At 35.0% G+C, this 27,941-nt stretch overlaps 3 protein-coding genes across 4 annotated transcripts; all 3 read left to right on the forward strand.

Annotated features, from left to right (window-relative positions):
• The first annotated feature begins 3,076 nt into the window (after window positions 1–3,076).
• Window positions 3,077–6,168, forward strand: LOC104227763 (F-box/FBD/LRR-repeat protein At1g13570-like). Its single transcript, XM_009780079.2, has 4 exons — window positions 3,077–3,193; window positions 4,239–5,086; window positions 5,170–5,328; window positions 5,416–6,168. Exons 2-4 carry the CDS (start codon window positions 4,253–4,255, stop codon window positions 5,746–5,748), a joined length of 1,326 nt encoding a protein of 441 aa, XP_009778381.1. The 5' UTR covers window positions 3,077–3,193; window positions 4,239–4,252; the 3' UTR covers window positions 5,749–6,168.
• A 1,541-nt stretch (window positions 6,169–7,709) lies between these two features.
• Window positions 7,710–10,748, forward strand: LOC104227753 (F-box/FBD/LRR-repeat protein At1g13570-like). Its single transcript, XM_009780072.2, has 4 exons — window positions 7,710–7,791; window positions 9,138–9,979; window positions 10,075–10,233; window positions 10,316–10,748. The coding sequence occupies exons 2-4, from the start codon at window positions 9,146–9,148 to the stop codon at window positions 10,640–10,642; spliced, it is 1,320 nt and encodes a 439-aa protein (XP_009778374.1). The 5' UTR covers window positions 7,710–7,791; window positions 9,138–9,145; the 3' UTR covers window positions 10,643–10,748.
• An 8,808-nt stretch (window positions 10,749–19,556) lies between these two features.
• Window positions 19,557–27,888, forward strand: LOC104227736 (F-box protein At5g07610-like). 2 transcript variants are annotated; one of them, XM_009780045.2, is made up of 2 exons: window positions 19,557–19,703; window positions 26,200–27,888. In XM_009780045.2, the coding sequence occupies exon 2, from the start codon at window positions 26,684–26,686 to the stop codon at window positions 27,440–27,442; it is 759 nt and encodes a 252-aa protein (XP_009778347.1). In that variant the 5' UTR covers window positions 19,557–19,703; window positions 26,200–26,683; the 3' UTR covers window positions 27,443–27,888. The 2 variants fall into 2 exon arrangements, with proteins under 2 accessions (XP_009778347.1, XP_009778354.1); XM_009780052.2 differs by lacking the exon at window positions 19,557–19,703 and adding an exon at window positions 25,846–26,015.
• Window positions 27,889–27,941: the final 53 nt, after the last annotated feature.

A 27,941-nucleotide genomic window follows, 5' to 3' on the forward strand; every position in this document is an offset into this window, starting at 1 on the left:
AATTTAAATTGAACCTCTTTCGAATTGTGAGTAGCTTCTAAAGTTTAATTTGAATTGTTGGTCAATAAATTTCTAGATTTGGCTGGTTCGGAGGCTTGTTTGAATGGAAAAGCCATGGTCGAGTGATTGTTTGAGTTGCGAAGCAAGGTAAGTGTCGTGGTTAACCTTGACTGGAGGGAATATGACTTGTTTGTGTATTTGCTACGTGATTAAATGTGTGGGTACAACGTATATGTGAGGTGACGAGTACTTATGCGTTGTAGTTGAGTTAAATCATGCGAGTGGAACTTGTTTCTTTGTGATTTATTGCCTATTTAATTACTATATCTATGCTTAGGTTAGGCTATTACTTATTTAATCATTTTCTGTATTTATTGATCACTTAACAATTGTTGAATATTTTGGAAGTTGAGGCCGATACCCTGGTATCATATTGCAGAGGACTTGATGGTAAATAATGATGCTAATTATGCGAATGAAGATGGTATTTTGAATGGTTTAGTGAGTGGTATTAGCGTGATTAACAATAATGATGCAGATGATTTCTTGAATGATTTAATTGATTGGTATGACATGATGAAGATGATTTCTTGAATGGTTTAATTGCACATGATGAAATAATGGTAAATAATGATTTATTAGTTGCTGAGGAGAATCAGTTGGATGAAGATTTATTGGAGGTATAGGGTGAAGATGATTAAAAGAAGAACAAATGGAGTTTGCCCAAGATGTTGAGATAATCTTCGAGGAAGAGGGGGAAGGTCATGGCTTAAACGAAGAACAAAAATATGGCTAACTGGAACTAAATAACTAAGAACCATTTAGCATATACATATGTTTATTAGGTACAATAAAAGGAACACAAACTAAGCATTTAGTATATAGGTTGTTCTAAAAGTAAATTTTTCTGATTTTTCGATGGTGTGATATGTATTTGATATGGCGTTATGATATACATCATATAAAATGTTTAGTTATTGTTGATATATTAGCTATAACAAATATAGAATGTTAGATAACTAAAAAACTTAATTTAGATTGGATCAAGAAAAGAAGAATTGAAATAATTAATGGTGCAAAAGAAATTTTTTTGAACAAATCTTTGTCTCTAGCAGTTCCTTCGGTGTTTGTCAATGATGTATAATGGACAGACATTTTAGGAACTGAACTGCCTAGATCTTTTGGGGATGTAACATAAGTACAATTATACAAAACATTGCAACTATGGGGGCCATAAGGTGCCCCCGTTCGCGAAGTGTAACCCCCCCCCCCCCCCGTTTAGCTAATTAATATATTATCCCTTTGATTAATTGTGCGATAGATGTTAACCATGCCAATTAACTTCATTTTCATCGTTTCATTAGAGTTTTTTTTTTCATACAATTGAAAATATATATAATGACAAACTGAAAATCTGAAAGTTATAATAATATGACCAAGAACCAGTTAAACCAAATTAGTAATATGTTCTTAGTTCTTATGTATAAATTAGGGAGAAATTCAAAAATAGCAAGATTTACAAGTGGTAATTCAAAAATAGTCACAGTTTCAAAAGTAATTGAAATTTAATCACTTTTCATGTAAAGATAAATTTGAACGAAAACATTGTTCAAAATCCGGAAAATTACTCTAGTATAATATACGGGAGTTCCAGGGTACTATACCGGTCCAGCATAATATACTGAAACTTTCCGCGTGTTGGAGTTCCAGCATAATATACTGGAAGTTCATACACTGGTGCACCGATCTCCAGTATATTATGCTGAAACTTTCCGTGTTGCAGTAAAATAATGGCTATTTTTCAATGATTTTGCAAATGCTAACTTTTTGAGTAATCAGTCCGAAAACTGGGTAGTCCGTGCTATTTTTGTCATCAAAATCAAACACTATTATTGAACTTATTGCAAGTTCGAAGTTGTAAACATTCTACTTTCCTCGAATTCCTTCATTTAAAAGGGAGAAAATACCGGTAGAGAGAAGCTTCCTCGCTTGATACTTTTCGAGGTCCAAAATACTTATGGGTTTAAATCTTATACAAAATAATATTTATTCTATACATATAGGTTTGGTTCAATTATTTTTCGTAATTATTCGTTATAGACTTATACATAAACCTACTTTGTAAAGAACACCTAACAACTACGCTTGGTTTTAATTTTTTTTTTCTAACGCTGCTACTATACTTTATTCAAAGATGACCAAATGAACTAATATGAATTTTTGCCAATTTTGTCCAAGTTATCTTGAGTCTAAAGTAGAAAACTCTAATTCTTGAATAAAATAATGGAAATAATAAGATTTCATGTGGTGCAGTGGTCTTGTGTCTTAAATAAATAATGCCCCAAAACTTTTATATTTAAGACTTTATGATTGTGACACTGGCACCCTTAAATTGGATCATGTTAGACTATCGAATATAAAATAATTGCAATTCTTTTATAAGTGTAAAGCTAATCTTAGCAGTTGACCAAATTAAAATTAAACATTTTGTTTTGACAGATTTTTCTAGATTTTTCAATTTTATGAGTTCTGAATTCAAAATAACGATTTTAAGTGTTAATAATTGACTTCTAAATTTAATATATATATATATATAATAAATGTTTTAATATGAAACCTTTCGCCTCTCTGACCCTTAGGATCGACTAACTCATGTATAAGTGATATTCACGTAAAACGACCTTCAAAGTTCTGATTTGAATATTTACTACTATAACCAAGATTTACACCGATGGCCGGTTTTATTAGCAATAATATGAATTTAAGCAATTTAAGTGAATTCCCCAATTAAAATAATGTCTAGTTAACAGTAAACAACTACCGGCCATTACGAAACAAGAGAAATGTATAAATATATGTAATACAGAAAATTAATGACACCTGGACCAAAAAAAAAATAGAAAATTAAAGACACACATGCATGATTCATGCATTTTCCAGGACAAAAAGGACAAGGGAATACTGTTTAGGATCTTTTTGAAGTATATACTATTGGGAATTAATTTAAAAGTATGTAAGAGACAATTGGTCAAACTCAAATTCTAGCTTTTAATTAAATTGATTTTGGCTTGTTAACAGAACTTATGGAAGTACTCAGCTTTAATTTTGGAGTTTCAGCGAACGTCAAACGATTCTCCAGAATCATTATGCAGCAAATTCCTCAAATATTCATATTTACATCCCCTCTTTAAAGGTATCAAATTGTACGTTTTCCTTTTTTTTTTAAAATCTCTCTCTCTCTCTATCTCTCTTTTGATAATTAGCCCAAAACTTTCTCTTTCTAATGGTAAATTACGTTTATTTGATTGTATTATGTAATTTTTGTTGAGTCCCACATCGGCTCTTTAGGAAAAGATGTTTTTTACATGGTTTTGGACAATCTTTCACCTATTTTGGGACCAACCATCTTTATTTGCTTCTTTAATATTTCGCATTTACTATTTAGGGACTGAATCGTTAAGATCAGTTTCATGTTGTAATAACTCTACTTAGTTTCCTGTTTTAATAAATGTTCTCTGATTTAGCAACAAAAAAAAATTGAGTTAGGCCCGGGATCTAATTTTTTTTATCATACTATCGGAGTCAGGCTCATTCCAATTCATTGTTTATCCAATGTTGGACACCTATCATATATTGTCTACGCTCTAGATGTCAACGTGCTATGTGTTGAGTCCCACATCACCATATTTAGGAATAGGATGGTTTCCTTATATGGTCAATCCTCACCTCATGAACTAGCTTTTGGGGTGAGTTATACATTACCCTTTCCTTTAACATTTTCTGTAGTACAAAATTCTAGCTGCAGTACTTGGATCCTATGATGTGTGGACTCTCCAAAACAGTTGCGACACCCGTATCGGATCCTCCAAGAATGCACTACTTTTGGAGTATCTGACACGCACCCATCGCATTTTCAAACAGTCTCGTCGGAGCTACATAGCTTGGATCTATTGTTTCTCAAACTTAATATGTGTAACATCTTAATGGCATAATTGATAATTGGTAGATTAGATTATATATTTGGATGAGTCTAGTGAAAAAAGTTTGTGGTTCCAACAAAAGGTAAAATGAGAATTGGTCTAACAGCTACTTTGACATGGTCTGGATTGGCTTCAAAGCATTTTAAAGTATGAAATTACTTTCTTGAGTACAATTAATCGTTGATTTAGATATACAGCATGTTGTTAATATGTTCTCAGATATATTTAAGTGCTTACATATTTTGTTCAAATTGCCAGAATTTGTAATCACAATGACAGATAGCTGCAACAGACTTGCAGTTGGAAGGGACAAAATCGATAGACTATCGGATCTTCCTATTAATGTCATGCACCAGATCCAGGATCACATGTCTATCGAAGATGCTGCAAAAATGAGTATTTTGTCTAGTACGTGGAGATATGCTTGGGCTTCAAACCCGAAGCTCGTATTTGATACACCGTTTTGCACAAAGAGAATGGCGTCAAACACAATAGACATCATTAGTACAATTCTGTTGCAGCATCATGGAGCCATTAAGATATTCCTCGTAGATATTTCAGTTATACATTCTTCTCAGCACTCAGTTATCGATCAATGGATGCTATTTTTGTCAACAAACGGTCTCGTGGATCTCACTCTTCGGAATCAAAACAATGTCAATGCACCTTATGAATTGCCTTCCTATCTGTACAGTGTAGGACTAGAACGTTTGGTCCTGTCGAACTGCATTTTCAGGCCGGCTTGCAGTTTCAGGGGTTTCCACAAACTCAAAACACTTTTACTAAAGCGAGTTGCTTTTGAATTAGTCGCTGCAACTTCTTCCCTGTGGATGCCAAACCTTGAGAGATTGCGTTTTACGCAATGTAGTGGTTTTGGTTTCTTGAATATATATGCCCCAAACCTTTTTTGTTTATGTTTCTATGGTTGTGGCAATGACACCCTAAAATTGAGTCCTTTTATGGAATGCACGAAGCTGAAGATAGTTGCAATTGAATCACACGACGAAGTTTCATTAAACAGACAAGATAAAACAATGAAATTGACAAATCTTCTCAGCAGCTGGCCAAACCTTAGTCATCTTATTTTGGGCAGATACTTCCTCAAGGTAATTAAGTTGCGAAAAAAAGGATATGTTTGCAAATATTTTTAATGTTTAACCTAATTCTTTTGTGATTGTTTGTTGTCTAGTTTTTTGCTTCTGGTACTGGAGCAGAGAGTCTTCCCACGCGCCTCACCAGATTGCGATGTCTCTATTTATCTGATTGTGATTTTGACCGTGAAGATCAAATATCTCCGCTTCTAAGCATTCTTAGAAGTTCTCCCAATTTAGAAATACTTCAAATTCTGGTAAGTAGCTGAATTCATGAGTTGTAAGGCACTTTTCGAGTAAAGAGCTGCAAACGTTACTGATTTTACTTTTAAACTGCTTTTTAGTCGGGCCAGAGGAATAAATGCGACATGGAAATGGATGTAAATCTTATTGAAGAACAAGACAATAGGGCACAAGGACGACTCAATAACCTTCAAATGTTGCTAATAAAAAATTTCCATGGTTCAAGAATTGAAGTGCGGTTTGTAAGGTTCATTCTTGGCTCTACTCCTTTACTCCGGAAAGCTATCCTTTTGGTAGATACAAATGTTAATGAAAGACAATACTTGAAGATCTCAGAGGAGTTGATGCAGTTCCCTCGGGCATCTCCTAGATCGAAAATTGTATTCCGACCGTGCTCAAAAGAACAAGGCAGGTCTTCAATGCCATGTTGTTGAGATGGCCGGAATCAGAGGTGGAGCCAAGATTTGAAGTTTATGGGTTCAGGAATCTGGTCTGTTTAAGTTACTGGATTCTAAATTAATAAGTTGCACATATTCGATGAGTTTCTTAAAACAAATACATGGTTTGGGACAAAAGCTAGTGAATTCGGTCGAACCTGTAAGTAGTGTTCTAGCTCCGTCCCTGGCTGGAACCCCTTTCTTGCTCTTCATCGTCATCTTGCCTTCTGTTCTATATGTTTGAATGACTAGTGTACAGGATCCTTTATTTTGTTACTTGAACTAATGGATCGAAATTGTGAGTGTATGCAATTTCTTTAGATTCAGGTGTAACATATCTCTTTAGTGCTAACTTATTAGAGTTATATTGCCCGCAGGAGTTGACTGAGTTGGTTGGGTGAGTGGTTTCCTATATGAGAGACTTGGGATCGATTTTCCTCACCAGCAGCCTCTTAAGTCAGAGCTCGTCGCACCGGCATTGCCTAGTGCGATTTACATCTATTGTGTGGTTCTCTAGCTATCAGTGAACAGACCAATCAGGGTTGACATAGCATTCTGCTATCTGCTCATCTTTGTATAATGCTAATCAGTAGAGGGGTTAAAAAAAAATCAGGCTGCTATTTTTTAAAAAATAAATGAAAGGAGTAGTGCAAACAGAAAAATGATACATATATTAAAGAGTACAAAATAGAAAGAACTCAAACTTGTCAGTCAAGTATTTACCATCATAATAATCAATATAATTTCAAAAAATTCCCTAGAAGTTTGAAGTGACACAACCCCAATTTTCATAAAACAAAAACTCGACAAGTAAAGGATTAGGAATCCCTTGGAAGTGAAAAAATTAACTTATGGACAATATCAAAAAATATTACTACATAATAAGCGTTTTTAATGGGAAACTTACATAAATGTCCCAAATAAATCTCAACTTACCAACCTTTAACCATTAGTCATAAACTTACCAAAACTAGCCAACAAAAATTGAAAAACCAAATAATAGGGTTCTTTCTATCAAAGAATCACATGAAAAAATCACCTTCCATATTTTAAGCGTGATTAGCAACATTAGTACAAGACGGAAAGGAAATTTCATGGACGAGGTAGCAAATAAAGTGATGAAATACAAAAATCTATACAATATTCCAAAAATCTAAACAAAAAAGGAACTTTTTCAGTGGGTATAGTTGAAATTCATTGAAAATATATAGATAAGTCTATATACAAAATTTGAGGAAGATTGGAGGTGATTTGGACTGGTTTTGTATCAAAATTCGTAATTAAATCGAGTTCAAAAAGTCTTCTGCGACATATGTATCAAACATGTATCACGCATGTATCTCACACACAGGTATACATGAATATACATGTGATACACAATTGATACAAATATGATACATATGTGATACACAAATGATACACAGTGTGATACACATATCATTTGTTCAGCTTTTACTTCGAATTTTCAATTCAAACCACCTCAAAACTTCACCAAATCATCCCAAAATTGAGATTCAAGCTCCTTAAGTTGTGCCCAATCTATTCTAATAACACCCACTCAAAACAAAGCAAAAATTTGATTTTTTTTTTTGCTACAAATAGTAGTTAATTGGCTAATATTAGTAATATTTTATCAATTGGCCAATTTTTGTAATGAGCTACTTATAAATAGACATAGCTGGTAATTTCCCATTTTTAATGTGTTATATCAAATAATTAACCTACCTTATTTTTAAGTTATTAATCTCACTCAATTATGATCGAATAATTGCGGTTGATTTTTAAGTTATCTTAAAAGTTAGAACAGAGTTAACACAAATAAAAAAAATAAAAAATAAAAAAAGCTCCCGCGCATGTCAGGAAATCCAAATCCAATTCCCAATCAAAATGGGAAACTGGTCGTTGGTTTTCATATCTGATCTATAAAACCTTTTTTACTCGTCGACTTTCCTCTGGTACAAAACCCCAAACATCGAACATTCTCAAAAATCAATCTGCAGCGAATTCCTCAAATATTCATATTGACATTCCTCTTTAAAGGTATCAAATTGTATGTTTTCCTTCTTCATTCTTTTTTATTTTAAAAAAGAAAAAAGAAAAAAAATCTCTTTTGATAATTAGCCCCAAACCCCTTCCTTTCTTAAGGTAAATTGTGATTATTGTAACTGGATATGTACTTTTACCACCGGAAACAATCTCTCTACTCTTTCCAGGACAGGGGTAAGGCTGCCTACATTTTACTCTCCTCAGACCCCACTAATGGAAATTTAGTGGACTTGTTGTTGTATTATATGTACTTTTACAAGTTAATTATACGTTTCAATGAACTGAAATTGTGATGGTATATATACTATACTCATTCTTTATATCCAGGCTTCCTTGTGCCGATGTTCTATCGGAAACAACCCCTCCACCTTTTCATGGTACGGGTAAGGTCTGCGTACACAGAGGCGGATCTAAGATTTAAATACTATGGGTTCAACCTTTAATGTTTTTAGCATTGAACTCATAGTATATTTAAAGTTATGGTTTCATATCTACTATTTTTTGTAATTGTGATAGATTTTTACAAATAAATTTATGATCCGCATCAAAAGTACTGGGTTCAAAGCACTCGCTTGCTGCATTCGCCCCTGTGCGTATACACTACCCTCCTCAGACCCCCACTCGTGGGATTACACTCGGTTTGTTGTAGTAGTAGTAGTAGTAGTATTCTTTATATTCAGGTGTAAAAAAACTCTTTAGTACTAGCTAATTAAAGTTATGTTGCCAGAATTGCTTACTAACAAGCTATATAAACTATAAATATATGTATACTACATTCAATATTTTTAATTTTAATGGGATTGTCATAGTTCAATAACATTGATAAAGATGTTTTAAAGTTGTATATGGTCCAAAGTTCTCCTAGTTGCAATTGTTGGATCTTTTTTGAAGCTTAACTTCTTCATGGCATACGTGGTAGAATAGTTTGTATATATCCATGGCGAAGCCGGGAATTACGCTAAGGGCATTCAAGATTTACTATACATGTATAAAAAATAATTTTTGATTTATATACTCAGTATAATTTTTCGATGTTCAACTGACCACCATTTATTGTATGTGTCTACGCCACTGTGTATAATATTGATAAATGTTTGGATGACGACCAACTTATGCTATCTATCTGCATAGCAAGAGCTTTGTTCTAACATATATTCATTCCCCATGATTTTATTGTGATAGACATGAGTTGACCTGAGTTTCGATTGATGTCAAGCATCTTAAAGTATGACATTACTTTCTTGACTATAATGTAGAGCTACGTTGGATTAATGTATGCAGCATGTTGAAACATGTTCTCATTTATGTTTAAGTTCCCTCTGTTTTGTTCAAATGACCAGAAGTCAGAATGGCGATGACAGATAGCTGTAAGAGACTTGCAGTTGGAGGGGACAAACTCGATAGGCTTACGGATCTTCCTATTAATGTTATACACCAGATTCAGGATCATATGTCCATTGAGGATGCCTCAAAAATGAGTGTTTTGTCTAGAGCATGGAGATATGTTTGGGCTTCAAACCCGAAACTCGTGTTTGGTGCACGGTTTTGCACAAAGAGAACACCATCAGACACAATAGAAATCATTAGTACAATTCTGTTCCAACACCATGGAGCCATTAAGACCTTCTTCCTGGATATATCGATAATACCTTCTTCTCAGCACTCAGTTGTCGATCGATGGATGCTATTTTTGTCAAGGAATGGTCTCGTGAATCTCACTCTTCAGAATCAAAACAATGTCAATGCTCCTTATAAATTGCCTTCATATGTGTATGGTGTGGGACTAGAACGTTTGGGCCTGTTGAACTGCATTTTCAGGCCGCCATGCAGTTTTAGGGGTTTCCACATGCTCAAATGGATTCACCTTATGCGAGTTGCCTTTGAATTAGACGTTGCACATTCTTCCCTTTGGATGCCAAACCTTAAGATTCTGTGTTTTGTGTATTGCAGTGGTCTTCATTTCTTCAATATACATGCCCCAGAACTTTCAATATTATTTTTGCATAGCTGTGGTACCCTTAAATTGAGTTCTTTCATGGAATGTGGGATGCTGAGAACACTTGGATTTACATCCCAAGAAGAAGTATCACAAAACAGACAAGATAAAGCGATGAATTTGACCGATTTTCTCAGCTGTTGGCATAATGTTAGTCATCTTATTTTGGGCAGATACTTCCTCAAGGTTAGTTGCAAAAATTGATTTTATCTGCACAGCTCAGAATAATGCACATATATGTACTGTTTAACCTTATTCTTTTGTGTTTTTTTGCTGTCTAGGTTTTGGCTTCTGATACTAGAGCAGAGAGTCTTCCCACGCGCCTCACCAATTTGAGATCTCTCTATTTTGCTCATTATAATTTTGATGATGAAGATCAAATATTTGCCCTTCTAAGGATTCTTAGAAGTTGTCCCAATTTGAAGATACTTCAATTTCTTGTAAGTAGCTAAATTCATGAGTTTTTAATCATTTTATGAGTAAAGAGCTGAAAACATTACTTCACTTTTAAACTACTTTTAGTCCAGCCAGGGGAACATAGGTGATATGGAAGTTGATGTAAATTATTTTGAAGAACCAGACTGCGCGGAACCAGGACTCAATAATCTTCAAACATTGCGTATAAGCAGATTCTATGGTTCAAGAACTGAATTGCGCTTTGTAAGGTTCATACTTGGCTTTGCCCCTTTACTCCGTAAGGCCATCCTTTTGGTAGATTCAAGTATTAATGAAAGCCAATCCTTGAAGATCTCAAAGGAGTTGTTGCGGTTCCCTCGGGCATCTCCTAAATCGGAAATTGTATTCGAACCATGGTCAAAGAAAGAAACTATTCTAGTGCTACGTTGTTGAGATGGCCGGAACTCCTTTCTCAACTCTTCATCATCGTCTTGATTCTTGCCTTCTGGTTGTTTTATTTACTATCGTAGAGGATATTGTATTTTGTATCTTTTGCATATTCACCTTGGATAATTATGCTTTTCGTTCCTTAACTATCCAGAAAGATTTTGGTTCATCTGGTTTCCTACTAACATCATCATCAATTAATTGAGTATGCTCCTTTGCTCATGATTTTTATGCTAAGAGAGGTAATTCATGTGATACATTTACTCCTTATAGACTTTCTCCTTATAAAGTTTTATTATGTCAGACGAGTTCTAATAATTGTCACTACTTTGGCCTTTCAGTTTGATGGATAGCAGAAATTGGTAAAAGAAGAAAACAAATATTCTAAAAAAGTTAAATCCTGCACAAGAAATAAAAGATCGTGCAGAAAAGTGCGTGGCATATTACTGTAAAAAATACTACTTACTAATCAGGGAGTATAACATTTGCATTGACGTATTGGCCAAGGTCTTGGGGCGGGCAAGACATGCTTGGCAAAGGTTTGACAAGGCAGTGTGGGAAAGTTGGGGCGACATGGCATGGCATGCGCGCCAGAGCCAGTGGTACTGGCACTTTGGGTTGTCGTAATGTCAAATGCGGGCTAAGCTATAGCCAAGCAGTGCAGAATGATAGTAACGAATTTCAATAGCTAAAACAAGGCTATGTGAAGCAAAATACAAGCAATGGCACAGGTGAAATAAGGGTTGACATGGACAAGGCAGAAACTCGGCCAAGGCGTTTGGGGGTGATAGTGGCGTTGCGTGTGCCGAAAAATCATGGACGGCAGGTTACGGGCAAGGCATTGGTGCGGAGCAATATCAAAGGGCCAAGGATGCCAGCCTTGGGCGTACAACAAATGACCAAGTCAAAGATCACATGCAGTGCACATGCCAAAGTAATTGGCGGTTACCTTTTTGTAACTACTTGTACCCATGACTACTTTATGCTTGTATCCACTACCATTTCGTGTAGATCATGGCCTATATAGTTGAGGATGCCAATAACAAGATAGGAACAGATTTAGCATTAGCCCGCTAAGTGGAAAAAGTTGTAGGCAAAAAGTGTCAATGTGCTGTCAAGTGCCAAAGGCTGCCTGCGTGCTTTAAATATGTGACTTTCAACTTAGTGAGATGTGTATGGGGAATTTCGTGTGAAATTCAAGAGGGAAACAAGAGTGAAGCGTGAGAGTTTCTAAGTGTTTAAAAAAGGACTAAGGCTAAGCATTGGGCATGTCTTAGTATTGGCTAAGAACGACTTGTGTTCTTTGTCAAAGTGGGGCTCTGATCGACTTGAGATCATAGTCAAGTAAGGGTTTCGTTTGTAAGTTTTCGAATTAATACAAAGGTTGAAATTTTCCCGTATTTGATTGTGTTCTTGATATATTTACTGCCTAAAATAATTCTAAGTACAAACTAGCTGAAAATTTGGCTAAGTATTGGGAAGGCTGAGTCAAGTGCGTAACAACTTTGTTAGCAGAAGGGGAATTTATGTTTGCAAAGTATAACGAAGACTATGATATGCATTTAAACACTTGTACCGAGTGTTTACACATAACTAAACAATCCAAGACACATCAAAATGTGTTTAAGAATAAAAAATCATTGTATAATGTATTTCAGCCAACTATAATATACTTATAAGATATAATGTTTTAGATTTATTGTCTTGATTTAAACACCCTTTTTGGTATGTAATAATTCTTTCTTTTTAAAATATCATTTTAAACAAACTCAGTTTATCAAAGCAATAATTATTTGAAATCAAAACAGTATTGAAGAAGAAAGTAAAAAGTCCTATAAGTATTTGCGCATCATTTTGATGAATAGAAGTCAAAACACTCAACAAAAAGACCAAAAAAAGGGAGGTGGGAGCCTATGATCTTACCAAAAATATGAATATGTAAATTTATATTTTGGTTTCACAATTTTGGTTTTCTTCGTAATACAAATAAGTTATATTCAATTTGTGTTACAAGTAAATATTCTTTAGGTGATCCTGCAAAAAGTGTGAAGAACTATATTCTTTAAGCTAATTAATTTTGTATATAACTTAAACTCTATTCATAGTAATTTTCTCGAGTAATCAGTGAACATGCCAAAATACTTTCTAAAAGTCGATACTTTGGACAGTAAACGAAGAATAAGTAAAGGGTTGAGAAAATAATAATAATAAAACTGAACTCAACAGTTGAATAATTATTAAAAAGAAAAATTCAAGTTCTTCATTTATTTCTATCTATGTTTCTCCTCATAGAATTACAATCTCTAAAAGACGTGACAACGCGCAGAGAAAACTATTTGGATGGAGACTTTATAGACTTTCTCCTTATAAAGTTTTATTACATCAGACGAGTTCTAATAATTGTCACTACTTTGACCTTTCAATTTGATGGATAGCAGAAATTGGTAAAAGAAGAAAACGAATATTCTGAAAAAGTTAAATCCTGCACAAGAAATAAAAGATTGTGCAGGAAAGCGCGTGGCATATTACTGTAAAAAATACACTTACTTTTCATGGAGTATAACATTTGCATTTGCGTATTGGCCAAGGTCTTGGGGCAAGCAAGACATGCTTGGCAAAGGTTTGACAAGGCAGTGTGGGAAAGTTGGAGCGGCATGGCATGGCATGGCATGCGCGGCAGAGCAAGTGGTACTAGCACTTTGGGTTGTGGCAGTGTCAAGTGCGGGCTAAGCTATAGCAAAGCAGTGCAGAATGATAGCAAAGGATTTTAATAGCTAAGACAAGGCTATGTGAAGCAAAATACAAGAAATGGCACGGGTGAAACAAGGGTTGACATGGACAAGGCAGAAACTCGGCCAAGGCGTGTGGTGGCGATAGTGGCGTTGCGTGTGCCGGAAAATAATGGATGGCAGGTTGCAAGCAAGGCATTGGTGCGAAGCAATGTCAAAGGGCCAAGGATGCCATCCTTGGGCGTGCAACAAATGACCAAGTCAAAGATCACATGCAGTCCACATGCCAAAGTAGTTGGCGGTTACCTTTTTGTAACTACTTGTACCCATTACTGTTTTATGCTTGTATCCACTATCATTTCATGTAGATCATGGCCTATATAGTTAAGGATGTCAACTACAAGAGCCCGCCAAGTGGCAAAAGCTGTAAGCAACAAGTGTCAATGTGTTGTCAAGTGTCAAAGGCTGCCTGCATGCTATAAATAGGTGCCTTTCAACTTAGTGAGATATGTGTGAGGAATTTCGTGTGAAATTCAAGGGGGAAACAAGAGTGAAATGCGAGAGTTTCTAAGTATTTCAAAAGGTACTGAGGCTAGGTATTGGGCAGATCTTAGTATTGGCTAAAGAACGACTTGTCTTCTTTTTCAAAGTGGGGCTCTGATCTACTTGAGATCATAGTCAAGTAAGGGTTTCCTTTCTATGTTTTCGAATTAATACAAAGGTTGGAATTTTCCCTTATTTGATTGTGTTCTCGTTATATTTGCTGCCTGAAATAATTCTAAGTACAAACATGTTGAAAATTGGCTAAGTGTTGGGAAGGCTCTATGAATTGCGTAACTTGACTGCCATGCGGGAGTGACGCTGACTAAAAATGCCCCTTGACACATTCTGTGGTGGAAGGGGTTTAACGGTTGGAGGGTATTTTTCACAACTTTATTTAACAGTAGGGGACTTTGTGTTTGCAAAGTATAACTAAGGCTATGATATGTATTTAAAAACTTGCGCCGAGTGTTTACACATAACTAAACAATCCAAGACTCATCAAAATGTGTTTAAGAATAAAAAAATCATAATAAAATATATTTCAGGCAACTATAATATACTTATAAGATATAATATGTTAGATTTATTGGCTTGATTTAAACCCCCTTCTTGGTATGTAATAATTCTTACTTCTTAAAATGTCATTTTAAACAAACTCAGTTTATCAAACAATAATTATTTGAAACCAAAACTGTAATGATGAATAAAGTAAAGAGTCCTATAAATATTTGCGCATCATTTTGATGAATAGAAGTCAAAACACCCCATAAAAAGATCAAAAAAAGGGAGGTGGGAGCCTATGATCTTACCAAAAATATGAATATGTAAATTTATATTTTGGTTTCACAATTTTGGTTTTCTTAGTAATACTAATAAGTTATATTCAATTTGTGTTACCAGTAAATATTCTTTAGGTGATCCTGCAAAAAGTGTGAAGAATTATATTCTTTACGCTAATTAATTATGTATATAACTTAAACCCTACTCATATTAATTTTTTCGAGTGATCAGTGAATTTGCCAAAATACTTTTTAAAAGCCGATATTTTGGATAGTAAACGAAGAATAAGTAAAGGGTTGAGAAATTAATAATAATAAAATTGAACTCAACAGTTGAATATTTATTAAAAAGAAAAGTTCAAGTCCTTCATTTAATTTTATTTGTTTTTCTCCTCATAGAATTACAATCTCTAAAAGACGTGACGACGCGCACATAAAACTATTTGGATGGAGACTTTCTAGACTTTCTCCTTATAAAGTTTTATTACATCAAATGAGTTCTAATAATTGTCACTACTTTGGCCTTTCAGTTTGATGGACAACTGAAATTGGTAAAAGAAGAAAACAAATATTCTGAAAAAGTTAAATCACGCACAACAAACAAAAGATCGTGTAGAAAAGCACGTGGCATATTACTGTAAAAAGTACTACTTACTAATCATGGAGTATAACATTTGCATTGGCGTATTGGCTAAGGTCCTAGGGAAGGCAAGACATGCTTGGCAAAGGTTTGACAAGGCAGTGTGGGAAAGTTGGGGCGGCATGGCAAGGCATGCGCGCCAGAGCTAGTGGTACTAACACTTTGGGTTGTGGCAATGTCAAGTGCGGGCTAAGCTATAACAAAGCAATGTAGAATGATAGCAAAGAATTTTAACAGCTAAGACAAGGTCGTGTGAAGCAAAATACAAGCAATGACACAGGTGAAACAAGGGTTGACATGGACAAGGCAGAAACTCGTCCAAGGCGTATGGGGGCGATAGTGGCGTTGCGTGTGCCGAAAAATCATGGATGGAAGGTTGCAAGCAAGGCATTGGTGCGGAGCAATGTCAAAGGGCCAAGGATGCAAGCCTTGGGTGTGCAACAAATGACCAAGTCAAATATCACATACTGTCCACATGCCAAAGTAATTGGCGGTTACCTTTTTGTAACTACTTGTACCCATGACTGCTTTATGCTTGTATCCACTATCATTTCGTTTAGATCATGGCCTATATAGTTGAGGATGTCAACTACAAGATACGAATAATTTTAGCATTAGCCCACCAAGTGGCAAAAGTTGTAGGCAACAAGTGTCAATGTGTTGTCAAGTGCCAAAGGCTGCCTGCGTGCTATAAATAGGTGCCTTTCAACTTAGTGAGATGTGTGTGGGGAATTTCGTGTGAAATTCAAGAGGGAAACATGAGTGAAACATGAGAGTTTCTAAGTGTTTCAAAAGGGACTAAGACTAGGCATTGGGCAGGTCTTAGTATTGACTAAAGAACAACTTGTGTTCTTTGTCAAAGTGGAGCTCTAATCGACTTGAGATCATAGTCAAGTAAGGGTTTCTTTTGTAAGTTTTCGAATTAATACAAATGTTAGGATTTTTCCGTATTTGATTGTGTTCTCGTTATATTTGCTACCTAAAATAATTCTAAGTAGAAACTTGCTGAATTTTTTTGGCTAAGTGTTGGGAAGGTTGTGTCAAGTGCGTAACTTGACTGCCATGCAGGAGTGTGTTTGACCTGACTGAAAACGCCCCCGTGACACATTCTGTGGTGGAAGTGGTTTAACGGTTGGACGGTATTTTTAACAACTTTATCAACAGTAGGGGAATTTATGTTTGCAAAGTATAACGAAGGCTATAATATGTATTTAAACACTTGTGCCGAGTGTTTACACATAACTAAACAATCCAAGACTCATCAAAATGTGTTTAAGAATAAAAAAATCATAGTAAAATATATTTCAGCCAATTATAATATACTTATAAAATATAATGTTTTAGATTTATTGGCTTGATTTAAACACCTTTTTTGGTGTGTGATAATTCTTACTTTTTGAAATATCATTTTAAACAAACTCAATTTATTAAAACAATAATTATTTGAAACCAAAACAGTAGTGAAGAAGAAAGTAAAAAGTCCTATAAATATTTGCGCATCATTTTGATGAATAGAAGTCAAAACACCCCACAAAAAGACCAAAAAACGGGAGGTGGGAGCCTATGATCTTACCAAAATATGAATATGTAGATTTATATTTTGGTTTCACAATTTTGGTTTTCTTAGTAATACTAATAAGTTATAGTCAATTTATGTTACGAGTAAATATTTTTTAGGTGATCCTGTAAAAAGTGTGAAGAATTATATTCTTTTCGCTAATTAATTATGTATATAACTTAAACTCTATTCATATAATTTTCTCGAGTGATCAGTGAATATGCCAAAAAACTTTGTAACAGCCGATACTTTGGACAGTAAACGAAGAATAAGTAAAGGGTTAAGAAAATAATAATAATAAAATTGAACTCAATAGTTGAATAATTATTAAAAAGAAAAGTTAAGTACTTCATTTATTTTTATCTATTTTTCTTCCTCATAGAATTACAATCTCTAAAAGATGTGACGACGCACACAGAAAATTATTGGATGGAGACTTTCTAGACGTTAACTAATAACATCTTGTCACATAGATTAATATGTTAATCAGATATTTTTTTGTCCAATTAAAAAAAATGATCTAATCAGATAAATAAAAGTGGTGTAATGTCGTAACAATTAGACGAGATGATCACATAGTTAAATAAAAATGATCTTCAGGTATACTTCGCTGATTTCGTAGTTATAAAGTAAATAATAGAAGAGCTAGTAGTAACTGGTAAGTTAAACAAATAAGTAATAAGTCTACAATTTTAGAAATATTTTGCTGTTTGTTGCCTTTTTTATGACCTACCACTTCAAAAAAGTACTATATACTAGTAGATTTATACTATTAACATGCGAACATTGGATAAATACAGGATAAGAATCCTATGTTTCTGACAAGATTGGAGGCTGGATTTCAGTCTTAAAACAAACCAAAAACGGAAAAAAAAAATCAAAATTATTGTTGAGTTGACGAAAGAAACGGTGCATGTGGATTAAAGACAACTAACATGCTGTTGTGGGGTTCCATTGTTAATACTCTTGAAAAAAAAAGATATTTAATGTTAATTTTCTTGCATTTTTTGTATTTGTTCTTCTTAATTTTTTGATGAAATTCATGCATCTCGTGTTAATTATGACCAGGAATGTGTGCTTATATAAGTTTTATTTTCCTTTTTTTATTTTGTACAAGGAATTCTGTAAAAATGCAGCCTCTCTAACAAGAAGAAAAAGTTGTCTACATTCGCCTTTCCACGAACAAGTCTTTTATCATCTAGTAAAAGAGAGTGAGTAAACAAAGAGGATTTTTTTTTCTTTTAAACAAAGAGGATTTACCAATCTTTTGCCATTTTTTTTTTTGGCTCTCCCTTGCCCTACTTTGGGCACGACTAACTTTAATTCACGCCGGATAGTTTCACTTTATGAAGTAAAACATTCCTTACTAAAAGCAACTCCATAATCAGTGCTTGAACTCGCGATCTTTAGTCAAAATGGATGAGTACTTACTACTCTACCATAACCTTTGATGTTTCCCCGTCTTTATTTGATTTCATCTTTAGGAACATGCACATAAAGTTTACAATCCAAAAACTCTCAAGTAATCATAAGAAATATCTTTGGCAAACCAAACCTTATTTGGAACATCATTATCCAAGGCAATAATAAGAGACAAATTAATAATATAAGCAACAACATTAAGTGTTTTCGCCCAAAAAGTACTTGGAAATTTAATCTCTGAAAGCAAGTATCTAACTCTCTCTAGTTATGTTCATCCTCTCTACCAAATCATTCAATTGAGGTGTTTTGAGTGAAGTTTTTTGGTGACGAATTCTTTGTTCTCTGCAATATTTATCAAACGGACCACAATATTCAGCACCTCATTAAGAGTAAAATAAATATTTTAAAGTTAGTTGGTACTACTAAAAATAGAAGAGTGTCACATAAATTTGGATGGAGAGTAAGGAATTTTAAAATTTATGATCGAAAATAAGTCATAGCATTTGTAAACACAAAAAACTAATACTTTTTTATAATTAATACTAACAATTTAATTTTTAAAATGCTTATACTACCCTTATAAGATGATGTGTAGCCATACAAATATTTATATCTTATTTTATATCATAAGTTATAATTATTTTTATTTCTTTCTTAATTTCGTGCCCAGGCAAACACCATAAGATAATTTGGGACGGAGGAAATAACACGTTATTTAACATTTTTTAGGTTATTTAAGTAAAGTTATTACAAGCAATTAGTAAGTATCTTGTAAGTGGTATGATTGTGCATACATTTTACATTAGTAGTACTGTACATATAACTTAAGAGCTCTATAAAGTAATTCAAATTCAACTAAACACACATATATAATAGTTAATGAACTTCATAAAATAATGATTTGCAATAATAATTAAAATAACATATCAGTATTTGACATTGTTTTTTTTTTTAAAGTATAAAAATTGGTATAGCCTACACGAACAATGCAACTTATTGTTCATTTATCTAGAGGAGGACAAGAACTTTAGAAAAGAAAATACTACACAAGTTATGCATTATTTGTTTCTTTTTATTGTAGTGTATTTTCTATATATAAATAAAAATATGTATTTATAATGACCGCGAAGAGTGAAAATTTTCGCGCCTTTTTCGTAAAACTCAAGTCAAGAAATTTTAATTGAAAGTAAACATAAACCCTTAATTTATTTTCCACATATTTACTCTTTCACGGCCCCATATTCCCATTTCGCCGTTGGTTTCCCTTTTATTCGGTAAAAAAAGCAAAAAAACTACCACTACAAGCATAGAATCCCCAATTCTTGTTGTTATCAATGGATTGAATTTGGAGAATTCTTGTTGCATTTGCTGGCCTTTTTCTGTTTCTTCTCAAACGGTAAGAATGTTTTTTAAAAAAATTTATTTTCCTTGTACTGTGTAACATTATAGTGTTAAATCTTTCTAGGTTTATCCTATTTTCCCTTATTTGCTTCATCAAAGGCACCAAAAAGGATGTCTTTCTATATAAAAAAAAATGTTCCTTCATTATTTGACATAAAGGTGTAGGTGATATAATTTTCCAAGAATTTATGTATTCCCTGAAAAATATTTTATTTAAATGGAGTAATGTGGTCAGTGAAGATCTGTAAGGCTGATCCAACTTGTTTGGATCCGAAGCCTAGTTGCCGTTGTTGTTTAAGTACAAAAATAGGTGACATATGTTAATTGTACAAGGCATGATAGAGTAGAGGTGGACCCATAATTTGAGTAGGACGTGGGCACTAATATCTTTATATATGCCAATTAGTAGTGACAAAGTTCAACGTGCAATTTCTTGCAAACTTAACGATTATGATAACTTATCATCAAAATACAAACTCCTAGTCGTTGTTGTCAAAGTTGACATATGTTGCTGCTTTGTCAAAAGTGATCGTTGGAAGGAAGGAGAAGAGTTCATATTTTTCAACTAGTGGAGAGAGGGGCTACACGTTGGCCCTTTTTGTTTTAAGGGAGAGGCTTGAAAACGAATAAAAAAAATAAGTTGACTTCTAAGTATCAAACTAAAATTGAATTCTAAAAAGTAAACCAATTGATTATGAAGTATAAATTATGGCTGGAATCAATAAAGTGAAACAAAAACATTAAAGATGCAGCTGGCAATTTTCGACCGAGGTCTCCAAGCATGTAGAGAGAGTTTAGCCATACACTCAACCAAAGCTACAATCCAGCCCTTTTTGTATTTTGGGGCACCAATAAATTATTTAAGGGGTCCTCTATGTATAGACCGATATATATATATATATATATATATATATATATATATATATATATATATATATATATATATATATATATGTTTTTGCTAAGGCTAACGAGTTTAGGTATCCCCTCTACCCTACATGTAGGTCTTCCCCTGTGATAGAGTACTGATCATAGGGTCTTTATGATTTTTTTATTTATCTTAAAGATTAACAATGTTGTGGAAATGTTGGCTAAAGCAAGAGAAGTTGAGATGCTTGTAAATGAAATTGACTTTTGCCTATAAGTAACTCAGAAGTGAATTAGGTCATATTTCCCCTTTTGGTGGAAGAAGAAAATGATTTCAACAATCCAAGGTAAGCAAATGCTATTGTTTGTGATACCAGACACATCCAAAATGCGTGATTGCTAGCATCTGCAAAATATGCTCTAATTTTGATAGGACCAAACCTATTGTTGTATGTGAAAGTAGACAAAACAAAAGAAAGAAAAATAAAAAAGAGATGAAAATATGATGTAAGCGCTTACATCGACATTCTTGTGATGTAAGCGCTTACCTCGACATTTTTATGATGTAAGCGCTTACCTCGGCAGAGTATTCAAATGCCTATAAATAAGGGTCTACATTTTCATTTGTAGATCATCACAAAACTTCTTCTTTCTCTCTTCAATTAATAAAGAGTTATTCTTTGTGTGGCCGTTGAGTAGGCAAAAATTGTCGAACCACGTAAATCTTGTCTTGTCTTGTCTTGTGCAATTTATTGCTTTTCTCTCTTAAATATTCTTTTCTTTCTATTAGCTTGATACGCTTCCCAACAACTGGCATCAGAGCATAGACAGTGTAATTCTGGTAGAAAAGTACAGTATTGGTGCAGGTACTATTCACAAGAATAGTGCGGCATTATTGATCATCGTTACTATTCACAAGAACTATTCACATAAATTGTTTTTGTGAAAAATGACATCGGAAGAAGGGAAGGTTAAGATTGACAAGTTCAATGACAAAGATTTTGGATTCTGGAAAATGCAAATAGAGGACTATTTGTACCAGAAAAAATTACACTTACCTCTGACCGAGGTGAAACCGGAGACTATGTCCAAAACGGATTGGGATCTATTAGATCGCCAAGCTCTTGGTGTGATTTGTTTGACGCTAACACGAAATGTGGCGTTTAACATCATTAACGAGAAGACCATTACAGGCCTGATGAAGGCGTTATCAAATATGTATGAGAAATCATCTACTTCAAATAAAGTCTATTTGATGCGTCGATTGTTCAACTTAAAAATGACAGAAGGTGGATCAGTCACGGAACATATCAATGAGTTTAATACAATATTAACTCAGTTGAGTTCTGTTAATATAACAATTGATGACGAAATCAGGGCGTTGATTCTACTATCATCTCTACCGGAGAGTTGGTCTGCAACAGTAACTGCAGTTAGCAGTTCATCAGGAAGTACCAAATTCAAATTGAATGATATTAGAGACTTGGTTCTAAACGAATATATTCGTCGAAGAGAATCAAGTGATTCCCCAGGATCTACTTTTAGTACCGATAGCAGGGGGAGAATTAACCAAAGAGGACAGAGTTATGGTCGTGGCAGATCAAAGTCAAGGAGAAGAGGATAATCCAAAAATCGCAAGGACATTACTTGTTGGAATTGCGATAAAAAGGGTCACTACAGTAGCCAGTGTATAGAACCAAAGAAGAAGAAGGAAGAAAATTCAGCAAATGTAATTGCTGAACAAGTCGGTGATGCACTAATTTGTTGTGCAGACAGTCCAGTCGAATCTTGGATTTTGGACTCAGGTGCATCCTTTCACTCTACATCATGCAAAGAATTATTGCATAATTATATTGCTGGAAAATTTGGGAAAGTTTATCTAGCAGACGGCGAACCTCTCGACATTGCCGGAAAAGGTGAAGTTCATATAAAGACTTCACAAGGCACGCTATGGAAATTGCAAAATGTACGACATGTTCCCGGCCTCAAGAAAAATCTAATATCTATGGGTCAGATTGACGATGAAGGATATACAACAACATTCGGCAACGGATCGTGGAAGATAACCAAAGGGAATTTGGTTATGGCACGAGGCTTCAAAAGGGGAACACTGTATGCAACTGCAATAGAAAGAGATACTATAGCAACAGTTGATCATGGTCGTGATACAACATTGTGGCACCGGAGGCTCGGACATATGAGTGAGAAGGGAATGAAGTTTTTGGCATCCAAAGAAAAGTTGCCAAACCTAAAACATGTTGAATTAGGTCTGTGCGAAGATTGCATTTACGGGAAACAAAAGAGAGTTAGTTTCTCAAAGGTGGGAAGGATGCCAAAGAAAGAGAAGCTGGAACTAGTGCATACAGATGTGTGGGGACTAGCTCCTGTAACTTCTCTAGGAGGCTCACGCTATTATGTCACCTTCATTGATGACTCCACAAGAAAGGTATGGGTTTATTTTCTGAAAAAATAAATCTGATGTGTTTATTACCTTTAAAAGATGGAAAGCTGAAGCTGAAAATCAGACAACTCTAAAGTTAAAATATCTTAAGTCTGACAATGGTGGAGAGTATGATAGCCAAGAGTTCAAAGCATTTTGCTTGGAGAATGGGATCAGAATGATCAAGACAGTTCCTAGAATACCGGAACAAAATGGTGTTGCTGAGAGGATGAACAGAACCCTGAATGAACGAGCCAGAAGTATGAGAATACATTTTGGATTGCCGAAGTATTTTTGGGCTGAGGCTGTTAACACGGCAGCTTACCTCATAAATAGGGGACCCTCTGTACCACTGAATTTTGAAATTCCCGAGGAGGTATGGACAGGAAAGAAGGTAACTCTCTCACATCTGAAATTTTTTGGTTGTGTTGCTTATGTGCATGTAAACTCTAATGATAAAGATAAGCTTGATCCTAAAGCCAAAAAATGTTTCTTTATTGGCTATGGTGATGATAATTTTGGTTATCGGTTTTGGGATGATCAGAATAGAAAGATTCTAAGACACAGGAATGTCACATTTAATGAAAATGTGATGTACAAGGACAAACTTGAAGTAGAACCAACCAGCACCAGCAAACAGACAATGTCTGAAACAGTTGAGTTAGAAGAAATCTCAGAAAATGAAATGGCTAGAGGGATTACAACTGATTCTGAAATTGAAGATGAAGAACCAGAAGCCGAATTTGAAGAAGAACTAGAAGCCGAACCCGGATCAGAACCGGAACCAAAGATAGAATCAAATGCAGAACCAAGTCTGGAATCAGGACCTGAATCAAATTCGGTTTCTGTTTCTCATGAACCTACATTGAGGAGATCTAAAAGAGTCACTAATGCTCCAGATAGGTTAACTCTCTCTCTTTTCACTATTTACTTCTTACTGATGCTGGAGAACCAGATCATTTTGTTGAAGCAATGTAGGTGATAGACTCTGATAAGTGGAAGCTAGCCATGAAAGAAGAGATGAATTCTCTTCAAAAGAATAAAACATGGATACTTACGGAGTTACCAAAAGGAAAGAAGGCATTGCAGAACAAGTGGGTGTACAGAGTCAAGGAAGAGCATGATGGTAAGAAGAGATACAAAGCATGATTAGTAGTAAAAGGCTTTCAGTAAAAGGAAGGAATTGAATACACCGAGATCTTCTCTCTTGTAGTCAAATTAACTACTATCAGGTTGGTGCTAAGTTCGTAGCTGCAGAAAATTTGCATTTGGAGCAGTTAGATGTTAAAACTGCTTTTTTGCATGGTGACCTTGAAGAAGACATCTACATGAAGCAACCTGAAGGTTTTCAAGTTTTTGGTAAAGAAAACCTTGTGTGTAAGTTGAAGAGTTTGTATGGTTTGAAATAAGCTCCCCGACAATGGAACAAGAAATTTGATGGATTCATGCATAAAAATGGTTTCATACGATGTGAGATGGACCATTGTTGTTATATAAAAAATCTTGATGAATCCTATATTATTTTATTGTTGTACGTTGATGATATGCTAGTTGCAGGATCTAGCATAAATGAGATCAATTTGGTGAAACAACAACTGGCAGGGGAGTTTGAAATTAAAGACTTAGGACCAGCTAAGCAAATGCTTGGGATGAGGATTAGCAGAAACAGGTCGGAAGGAACCTTAAAATTGTCTCAAGAAAAGTACATACAGAAGGTACTAAGCAGGTTCAGTCTTCATGATGCAAAGACCAGAAGCACTCCACTCGGAAGCTATCTAAATCTGTCAAAGGACCAATCACTTAAGACAGACGAAGAAAGGAAATACATATCCAAAGTTCCGTATGCTTCAGCAGTAGGAAGTTTGATGTATGCTATGGTTTGCACTAGACCTGACATAGCCCATGCTGTTGGAGTTGTCAGTAGATACATGTCAGATCCAGGAAAGGAGCATTGGGAAGGTGTAAAATGGATATTGCGATATCTCAAAGGCACCTCAGGTATGACACTTTGTTTTAAAAAGAGCAATATTATCTTACAAGGTTTTGCTGATGCAAATTTAGGCGGCGATCTGGATAGTCGAAAAAGTACCAAGGGCTACGTGTTCACCTTGGGTGGTACTGCTGTTAGTTGGATGTCCAAACTTTAGAAAAGTGTTGCTCTATCTACCACTGAAGCAGAGTACATGGCAATCTCAGAAGCTGGAAAAGAGATGATTTGGCTCAAGAATTTTCTTAAAGAGCTAGGTAAAGAGCAGGACAATTGTGAGCTTTTCAGCGATGGTCAGAGTGCAATTCATCTTGCCAAGAATCCAGTGTTTCATGCAAGATCGAAGCATATCCAGTTGAGGTATCATCATATCCGAGAGTTGATAAATGAAGGAACTTTTTCCCTACAGAAGATACCAGGATCAAAGAACCCGTCAGACATGTTGACCAAAGTTGTCGGTGTTGACAAACTGAGGCTGTGCACTGCCTCAGTTGGTCTTCAAGACTGATAGCGTGAAGGCGCCACCAGAGAATAGCAAATCTTTCTTTATTTTCTTTCTTGATGTAACATAGGTTTGAGGGGGAGATTGATAGGACCAAACCTATTGTTGTATGTGAAAGTAGACAAAACAAAAGAAAGAAAAATCAAAAAGAGATGAAAATATGATGTAAGCGCTTACATCGACATTCTTGTGATGTAAGCGCTTACATCGGCATTCTTATGATGTAAGCACTTACATCGGCATTCTTATGATGTAAGCGCTTATCTCGGCAGGGTATTCAAATGCCTATAAATAGGGGTCTACATTTTCATTTGTAGATCATCCCAAAATTTCTTCTTTCTCTCTTCAATTAATAAAGAGCTATTCTTTGTATGGCCGTGGAGTAGACAAAAATTGTCGAACCACGTAAATCTTGTCTTTGTCTTGTCTTGTGCAATTTATTGCTTTTCTCTCTTAAATATTTTTTTCTTTCTATTAGCTTGATACGCTTCCCAACATTTGGCTTGTTCAGGTTCGTACTGCGTATTAGTATTATAGGTGATGATCGTTTGAGCTACAGCTTTAGGCTGCAAGTAAATTTTAAATTCAAGTCTTATTCAGTCTAGAATAGCATATCATATTTGCTAGTTGTTTGCCATGCCTGTATCTATCAGGTCTGTTCGAGTTTGAAAACTGATTCATTGTTTTGTTCCTAGACTGACAATGGAGGAGAGCCACATAGACAAAAGACTTGTTGTTACTGCAGCGGTGGATGTCATCTCTGGAAATGCTGACCTTTTATCTGAGATTCTACTCCGTTTGCCTGCAAGATCTCTCATCAAGTTCAGTCTAGTATGCAAACTTTGGTTCTCAATCATTAGCAGTATGCAATTTAGGGTTAGTCATTGTCGTACTCTTGCGTTTTCTAGTGCTCCAACCCCATCTGGGATCTACTTTTACAATTGCCTAACCAATCTCCAAAAAGTTGAATCCCTTCCACTCACAGATAATGTAACTAGCCTAACTCCTCTTCAATTCCTTGAAGTGGCTGCAAATAGGAGATGGGATCAAGGTTACACAGTCTTGCAATGGCTTGTTGATGTGTGTGATCTCCACCAAAATTGAAGTATCTGAACTCAAACTTGGTATCGTTTACAATCCTGCAAAGAATGAGTATCATAAATTGCCGACCCCTATGTCATGTATTATGAAGTGGTTTATGGATATAGTTTGATATTTGATCCTTCAGAACCATCCTATTACAAAGCTTTGTGTATTAAGCATTTGGGTACTACTTTTAAGGGTCACTTTTTTGGCACTTCAGATTATGAAGTGAGTGTGTATGTGCCAGGTAATAAGTCATGGACGTCTTGTTGTTGTTTCTCTCCACCTTATGGTATGCGCTTTGATAGTGGAGTCTTTTGGAATGGTGGAATTCACTGGATTGGTGAATACTCCTCCGTTTACTTTGATGCTAAATCAGAGGAAGTCGTTGTGAAAAATATGCCACCAAGACCTCAGGGATATTGTAGCGAAAAGATTAGGTATTTTGGGGAATGGGGTGGCCATTTGCAACTTATTCAGGTTCAAAGCCTATATGCTAAGAAATTTAATGTGCTTGAGTTAGACAAAGATACCTGGAAGTGGTCAGTAAAGTATCGTGTTCATCTTGCTCGGTTAATTTCAGCATTTCCTGAGATAGTTAAGCAGACATCATATGGCGCACAATATGCATTTTCCATTTTGTCTGTGATTCGAGGAGAGAGTGAAGAAGATTCAGTCCTTCTGCTAACTATTCCCGGAAAGGTGGTCGCCTACAACTTAGTGCTTAAAACTGCTAAAGTAGTCCGCGAGTTGCCTGGTGAAATAGGTGATACTTTACGTTTTAATCATGTTTGTGCTTATCAGTATGCTGAAAGTTTGATTCCGGTTAAAGATTGGACTATTCATCCAAAATAGTGCTCGTAACAGCAGCTTTCGAGGACTTATCTTTCCTCTTTTGAGTTTCTTCTGGAAAAGGTTATCTCTTCGGCACTTCATGTGAAGACTTCTTCAAAGATGCTTGAAAACCTTAATATCAGCTCTTAGCTTTCAATTTTTTTACTATCATGTTATCATTTCAGTAATAGAATTAGATTTTCATCTTCCTACTTCAGTAATGTCACAATATATTTTGTGGGCAACTATCTGCTACTCTTTGGTTGTTTGGTAGTTACGAGTGGGTGGAATTTGAATCCACAAGCTGAACATAACAGCAAGCAGTGGCATATAGTCTGGTTTATCATTCCACTGCCTTGTTCGCTGCATCTCTAAGTTTTAATTTTCTTTTATAAACATAAATTTCCTTAAACTAGTAACAAGGTACTGCAAAAAGTGCCATACTGTAACTACATTTTGTCAACTTACATCTCTAGTTTCATATTTGAAGGGAGCCTTTGAGCAACGGTAAAATTGTCTC

This window comes from Nicotiana sylvestris, chromosome 5 (assembly GCF_000393655.2).
Source record: "Nicotiana sylvestris chromosome 5, ASM39365v2, whole genome shotgun sequence".
In the NCBI taxonomy this organism is placed as follows: domain Eukaryota; kingdom Viridiplantae; phylum Streptophyta; class Magnoliopsida; order Solanales; family Solanaceae; genus Nicotiana; species Nicotiana sylvestris.